This window comes from Nannospalax galili, unplaced genomic scaffold (genome assembly GCF_000622305.1).
Source record: "Nannospalax galili isolate Female #2095 unplaced genomic scaffold, S.galili_v1.0 scaffold591, whole genome shotgun sequence".
In the NCBI taxonomy this organism is placed as follows: domain Eukaryota; kingdom Metazoa; phylum Chordata; class Mammalia; order Rodentia; family Spalacidae; genus Nannospalax; species Nannospalax galili.
Genome location: NW_008330926.1, coordinates 3,975,096 through 3,982,687, shown reverse-complemented (window position 1 = coordinate 3,982,687; position 7,592 = coordinate 3,975,096). Strand labels below are relative to the sequence as shown.

Below are 7,592 nucleotides of genomic sequence, written 5' to 3'. Positions count from 1 at the left end.
AACCCAAGGGCCCCCCCCCCCCAAGAGGGCCCTGACCGACTTGTCTTACTCCAGCTTGGCCCTTCCAGATCCTGCCCCAGCTTCGGGCTTCAGAACGCCACTACCGAGCAATGGACCTCTCAGGTTTGCCTCTCGCACTCAACCTAGGCAGGTCCAGTCAAAGAGCATCTTTTTTTCCTGGATCCAGCGCTTCCGGCTCCGGGGCGGAGACTCCTCCCCTCGCCGTCCCAATTGTGTTCCCTGGAAGAGCAGCCGGGATAGGCGAGAAGCCGAACCCTCCTCGCGGCCCCAGGATCTGCAGTAGGGTGGGACGTCCCTGAAGCTGGAAAGGCCACGAGCCCCACCCTGGCCCCAGCGGAGTTAGTTGTAGCGGCTTCAGCACCAGGGACAGCGCCCCGCCTGCAGCCCTGGTGCTATGCCAGCGGCATGGCTGGACGCTCCAGTTCCATGGCGCTTCTATTCACTTTTGGCCTCCTCTGGCTGTGCCCAGGTACGAACGGGTCGAACGAGGCTCCCTACCCCAGCCAGTGATCCAGGACGCTGAGCTCTGTCATCCCTACCAGGACTGAAGGCAAAAGGGATTCCCTGGAGGTGGAGGAGCTTCCTAGGAATGCTGAGAGACCCCGGGGTTGGCACAAAGCATCTGGGAGACGGATCTGGGAGCAAGACTAGGGCTTAGGTGCTGGAGAGAGGCTAGGGAGAGATGGAACCCTGGCCAGTGCAGGGATGGAGCAAGAGGGCACAAAGAGGAAGGGAGGAAGGGATCTCATTTTTCTGAGATGGCAGGAGGACTGAGATACCATCTGACTATGACCTCGGTTAACAGCTCTCCCTCAGCTCCCTATTCTTTCCCACTTTCCTCTTTGGGCTCCTGATTTGGGAGACAGGGACAAGGCAGGAAAGGGAGAGCACTGACTTCCTGCCTTTTATAGGATAAGACTGAGAACTTGGAATTCCGAGTAGAAACTGCCAAACTAAGATGAGGATGGAGCTCTGTGAGGGGTGGGGAAGGATGTCCCTCTGCAAAGCTAACAGAAGGGGACAGGGGTGGAGAGGGCCAGTACAAAGGCAATGCACAGAATGAGTGTTCCCCACCTGCATGCTAGCACAACAGGGTGGGCTCCTGCAGGAATGGAGCTGCCTTCATCTACAAGGGCAGACAGCCTGTCTGTTCTACTTCAACCCCATGGAAGTAGAGATCTCAAGCCTCAGAGGCTTGTCCTTTTGAGATCTTGAGGGGGGGTAGATGTCCATAATCCTGGAAGAGTGGGTTCTTAGTCTGGAGGCTGTCGAGACTCATTGTCTTAGAGATGGGCTTCCCTATGAAAGTCAGTCAGGGACTTCCATGGCAAAATTTAACAATTTGCAGTATCCTTAGGGATGAGACTGTAGGAGGAAGCTGTGATCTCCTGGTTGGGCCAATGCATTTCATAAAGGGTAGGGTAGGCTCTTTATGAACCCCATTTACTCACTTCTTGCCCTGTCTTGCCCAGAGGTGTGGGGTACAGACACAGAGGAGCGGCTGGTGGAGCATCTCCTGGATCCTTCCCGCTACAACAAGCTTATCCGCCCTGCCACCAATGGCTCTGAGCTGGTGACTGTACAGCTCATGGTATCACTGGCCCAGCTCATCAGTGTGGTGAGTATGGGTCCCAAACTCTGTTCAGCCCAGCCAGCTGGTGCTAGTGCTTGTGTATATTCCTTTGGTGTTTCCAAGGTGGGAGGGACTGACCATTAAGAGTGGGCCAGGGGCCTTCTCAACAGCTACTCTGTTTCCTTGCAGCATGAGCGGGAGCAGATCATGACCACCAATGTCTGGCTAACGCAGGTCAGTGCTCTTCCCACCCACACCCCCCCCCTTTAGAAGTCATTTTTCTCTCTGTCTTTTCAAAAGAGGTAAAAAAGATAGAGACTTTGAATAATTGAATTCAAATCCTTGGTTGTGCCACTCATCGGCTCTGTGGGGTTTTCAGTTTTGTTTTTGTTTTTTTGAGACAAGGTCTTACTGTATAGTTCTGGCTAGAACTCTCTGTAGACCAGGCTGGCCTCAAACTCACAGAGATCCACCTGCCTCTGCCTCCCAAGTGGAGGGATTAAAGGCATGTACCGCTATACCCAGCCCAGCTTTGTGATTTTAAGCATGTTAAACTCTCCAAGATTCATTTTCTCATTTGTAAAATGTAGATTCTAATACCCCAGCTTAGCTGTGCAAATTAAAGAACATATCATATGAGCTACATTTGGGCAGAGAAGTCACAGTGGGGAGATGGCTGACTTTTATTTTCTCCTCAGGCTACATGGGTTCCCTTTTGTCCTGTTCCTTGACCTTGGACCCCTCTTGGGGGCAGAGGTTGGTACTACTTTGCTCTCTCTTTCCTAGGAGTGGGAGGATTATCGCCTTACCTGGAAGCCTGAGGACTTTGACAATATGAAGAAAGTTCGGCTCCCTTCCAAACACATCTGGCTCCCAGATGTGGTCCTGTACAACAAGTAAGTGGCCCTGGGGTAGTGGAAGTTTAGAGGAGACCAGAGGTATACTCAAGAGGAGATGAAATCTTGGAGGAAAATAAAAGGAATGTGCTGATGTTGTGAGGGAGGAGAGGCTTCTCACTGGCAGGTTATAGACAGGCATTATCCACACAGACTGACCCAGCCAGTGGGATGCAGTGTGGACAGCTACCATGACTAGGACCAGGACCAGCCCCTCCCAGCCACTTAGACCACCAGTATTTGGAGCTGGGATCAGGACATTAAACAAAGACCAACAGCTCCCATGGCCTAGATTTATTCAAGAATCGGCACTCCCAGAAGCCTGGGTGCAAGCAAAGAAATTTAAGGTCCCAGCGTCTCCTCTAGATTCTTTCTCCTTCCTGCAATCAATCCTCTCACTTCTAAGGTGCGGAGTTGAGTCTCTTAACCAATGGGACTGTGTCTATGCCCCTTCATTGCTCTGGCTTGTCTCCTCCAACATCTAGCTCACACAAAATGAGACAAGTAGCAGACAGATTCCCTCTCTCCCTCCCTCCATATCCCTCCTGAAGGGATATACAGGCCTCCTACACAGGACACCTGTTCTCATCACCAACCCATGCACGTCCCCATCTTGCTCAATTCCTGCTCCACCTCTGTGTACTAGATGGTCACTCCCAGTCTGGGTTCTCCTCTTTGGCTCAGGGATAGGTGGATGGGTGGGATGCAGATGCTCAGGACAGGGCTGACTGGCCCATTCCTTGGCAGTGCTGACGGCATGTATGAGGTATCCTTCTATTCCAATGCGGTGGTCTCCTACGACGGCAGCATCTTTTGGCTACCACCTGCTATTTACAAGAGTGCCTGCAAGATTGAGGTGAAGCACTTCCCATTTGACCAGCAGAACTGCACCATGAAGTTCCGCTCATGGACCTACGACCGCACCGAGATTGACCTGGTGCTCAAGAGTGACGTGGCCAGCCTGGATGACTTCACACCCAGTGGTGAGTGGGACATCGTGGCGCTGCCAGGCCGGCGCAATGAGAACCCCGAGGATTCCACCTATGTTGACATCACCTATGACTTCATCATTCGTCGCAAGCCACTCTTCTATACCATCAACCTCATCATCCCCTGTGTGCTCATCACCTCGCTGGCCATCCTCGTCTTCTACCTGCCCTCGGACTGTGGTGAGAAGATGACGCTGTGCATCTCCGTGCTGCTGGCGCTCACAGTCTTCCTGCTTCTAATCTCCAAGATCGTGCCCCCCACCTCTCTTGATGTGCCGCTTGTTGGAAAGTACCTCATGTTCACCATGGTGCTGGTCACCTTCTCCATCGTCACCAGTGTGTGTGTGCTCAACGTGCACCACCGCTCACCCACCACACACACCATGGCACCCTGGGTCAAGGTGGTCTTTCTGGAGAAACTGCCCACTTTGCTCTTCCTGCAGCAGCCACGCCATCGCTGTGCACGTCAACGCCTGCGCCTGCGGAGGCACCAGGGAGAACGCGAGGGTGCAGGTGCCCTCTTCTTCCGTGAGGGTCCATCGGCCGACCGGTGCACCTGCTTTGTCAACCCTGGCTTGGCTGGGGCCTTCAGGGCAGAGCCCGCAGCCACCCCGGGCTCAGCACGCTCAGCGCGCTCATTGGGGCAGTGCAACTGTGGCCTCCAGGAGGCCGTGGATGGCGTGCGTTTCATTGCGAACCACATGCGAAGTGAGGATGACGACCAGAGCGTAAGTACTAGGCAAGAGATAGGCATGAGGGTACTGGGGACAGGGGTCTCTGCATGTGATAGCATGTGTCTCTTAGATTCCCAAAAGAAGCCTACAGGGTGGAGGCTCCAAGCCAACCCGCTTGCCTTGGAGTCTGTACCAGATGACCTTGTAGCTTCCCAAGGACTAGTTTACGGTGAAATACCTCAACTGGGGCATCATGGGGGGCAGTGGCCTGGAACCTTGGGCCAGGGAGAGGCTCTTTGGGGTTGTCATCTAGTCCTTTCCTGCAGCTTCCTTTATGACATACAAGATGTTAATGTGCAGCTAGCTCTTAGTGCAAATGGAGTCCGAGTCCTGTGGGCCACACTAGCAGGCAAAATGAGGACAGTGACCATATGGGAGAGGAGGGTTTAGAGGTGTCACCGGGCTGATCCTAGGGGAAGGAGCAGAGGCCCAAATCAACATACAGTTTCTGCTGTTCACTGTCCTGGAGAAGGTCTTGAAATGTTTATGGAGATGGGGTGGGTGGAGGCCGGGGCTCCCTGGACCCTCCCCATTCTATTTCTGCATATCCAGCTTCTGGTTTTCTTTGCTGAGGCTCAGAAAGGTGGGGGATCCTTGAGGTTGAGCCAGGAGTTGGGGGGAGGTTTGATGGATTGACATCCCCCTACTTTGGGGCAGCAGTTGGCCTGTCCCCAGGTCAGTCTCCAGGTACCTGATTGGTTCCAGGCCAAGGCTCAGCTGTTGCTATGGTGACTGGCCAGGTTTCTTCTGGGGCACTGCCATTCCCGTTGAGGGAGGAGGAAGGGCAGGTACTGTGGTTTGTGTTGGGTTCTCCAGTTCAGACATCTTTTTCCTTGGATAGCAAAGCTTGGGTCAGGGAGCATCTTACAGTTCAAAGGGAAGAAGAGAGGCTGAAATTGAAGGAGATGAGGCCGCAGCCTCAGCCAGCTGAGACCAACTGGGAGATTTGGGGGTGCAGGGCTCAGCTGCCCACTACATTCTGGGCTCTCACGTCTCCTGTTGCAGTCTGTCATCCAGCCTGCTTTTCTGGAGCCAGGAGCTGAGGCTGCAGTGACCTACTTGGATGCCTCACAGGCATCCAGAACTCAACATGTCCAAAACAGTGACTGATCCACATCCTCACCAACTTGCCCCTAGTTTTTCCATCTTGTAGTAAGTAAATGGCATGCCCATGGGCTTGGTGCTTCAGGCTGAAAGGCTGGAGTGATCCCTGGCTCCCCCTCTCTCTCACCTCCACCACCCAAGTCATCAAAAGTCCTGTGATGTACCACCTCCAAACTGGTTCTCAGCTTCCTCCTTTTTCTAGCCCCTCCACATGTTCTGGCTCTTTGGCTGCCATCAACACTTGTGTGGTCCAGGGGAGAATCTTTTGAGAGCCTCCTTGATTGAGCTGTGCTCCCACAGCCAAGTAACCCATGACTCTTGGCTTGTGCCATTGCCCCTTGCTTGGGTCATTCAGTTGTCCCAAGCCAGCCAAGCTTTTTCTCACCCTAGAACCTCTGCCTGAAATGCCCTTTGTATTAGTTACTGTTCTCACTGTGACAAAATACCTGACGGACACAACTTAAGGAAGGAAGGGTTTATTTTGGCCCACAGTTTGAAGTTAGTCCATCATGGCAGGGAAGGCAACAGCAGGAGCTATGAAGCAGCTGGTCACATTGCTCCTGCAGTGAGGAAGCAGCCAGGTGAGTGCCAGTGCTCAGCTTGCTTTCTCCTTTTTATTCAGTCTGCGACTTCAGTCCATGGAGTGGTCCTGCCCACATTTAGGATGGATCTTCCTATCTCAGTCTAATCTAGAAAATTCCCGTCGATTTGCCCAGTTTGTTTCTATGGTGATTCTAAAGTCCATCAAGTTAATCATCACACCATTCTTTTCTCTCCTTTAAAAAATATTGTTACTGCTATTCATTTTTCCTTTGTTATTTTAGAGTAAACTCTAAACACTGTGACCCTTTATTCCAAATACTTCAGTGTGTCTCTCCTAAAGAACAGGAATGCTGTCTTGTATAACTCAGCTTCAGGGCTAGGGATGTAGCTCAGTGGTAGAGTTTATGGTTAGCATGTGAGAGGCCACGTAGCCAACCAGTCAAAACAACAAAGTCCCTGGGTTTGACAATCAAATTCTGGAAACTTAGCATCAGTACCTTCACTAATGGAAAGTACACATTCAGATTTTCCAGTTGTCCTTCCAAGGCCCCTCCCCTACCCCGGTCGAAGACGCCTTGTTGCATTTAGTGCCTGCCTCATTAGCTCCCTTCCTCAGTTTTGCTTTTCCTGAGCTAAAGAGTTTAAAGGGTACAAGCCTGGTTGAGTGCCACTCTTCAGTGTGCACCTGCAACAGGGGTCCTCCCCACCCAACAATGGCTTCAGTGTCATCTCCTTGAAGAGGCTTTCCCAGGCCACCCTCTGCTTCTGTCTGCCTTCCTTTGCTCCACTTCAGTCCTTTGTTTCCTGCAGTGTATAATCTTTGGTCCTTACTGTCTGTCTCCCTAAAGAGACCAAAAACCACCGGGTGGGTTACCTTGCTTGATTGTGTCCCCAGTGCCTAGCCTGACAAATATGTGGCAGGCCCAACTGTGACTTGAATGAGTGACTGTTTACATGAAGGTGCACAGTTGCCTTCACCCCACCTCCTGAGCTGGCTAAGCCCCAGAGAAACACATGTACAAAGGCCAGACTCAGACTAAAAGAGAAGCTGGAGCTTCATGCCACCCCTGTGGCAGGCTCTCAAACCCTAGGGACCATTATTAACTTTCTGAGTGATTTGTTCACTTCTGGGACTCTGTTTAAGTGATACTGTGGGATGGGAGGCCCCATGCCATCATAAAGGAGCAAAGCCTCAGAGGCAGCCATGCCCAGTTACTGGACTATTCCATATGCTGGGGTTATAAAGATCTATCAGGCAGGGACCCCTGTGGTTTAGAAGCTTGTAGTTTGGTGGAAGGCCAGACATACACATTGAAACAGTACAGTCCAGTAAAAATACTATAATGGGGATATGTAACATAGTGCTGAAGAAACAAAAGGGGCAGTGTGTTCTTACGGTCTTAGGGACAGGGAAACCCTCATAAAGACGATCATATTTGATCCAGACTTTGAAAGCTGTTTACTTTACCAGATAAAGAAAGGGAAGTCAGAGAAGAGGACATGTTGGAGTTTTTAGTCAGTCTGAATTTGGGGTGGGAAACATAGGAAATAAGCTCCTATTTGTTATGGGTAGGTCTGATTCCATTCCTGGAGTTTTGAGTGGGCCTTGAGGGCAGTGGGACAAGAGGTTTTTAGTTGGGTGGGATCAGAACTGTGAAAGGTCACCCTGGGTTTGCTGAGAGGAGTGGTGTGTGTGTGTGTGTGTGTGTGTGTGTGTGTGTGTGTGTGTGTG

General features: G+C 51.7%; 1 protein-coding gene across 11 annotated transcripts in view; it reads left to right on the top strand.

Moving 5' to 3' along the window:
• The window catches only part of Chrnb2 (cholinergic receptor nicotinic beta 2 subunit), a 19,668-nt gene that overhangs the window by 8,993 nt on the left and 3,083 nt on the right, over positions 1–7,592 (top strand). For 5 of the 11 annotated variants that reach the window (XM_029557235.1, XM_029557242.1, XM_029557228.1 and 2 more), the window contains 5 exons: positions 55–490; positions 1,494–1,639; positions 1,784–1,828; positions 2,381–2,490; positions 3,238–4,207. In XM_029557235.1, the coding sequence (XP_029413095.1) occupies positions 427–490; positions 1,494–1,639; positions 1,784–1,828; positions 2,381–2,490; positions 3,238–4,207 (1,335 nt within the window). In that variant the 5' untranslated portion in view covers positions 55–426. The remainder of the gene's footprint in view (positions 1–54; positions 491–1,493; positions 1,640–1,783; positions 1,829–2,380; positions 2,491–3,237; positions 4,208–7,592) is intronic. The other 6 variants (XM_029557245.1, XM_029557225.1, XM_008854741.3 and 3 more) reach the window with 4 other exon arrangements.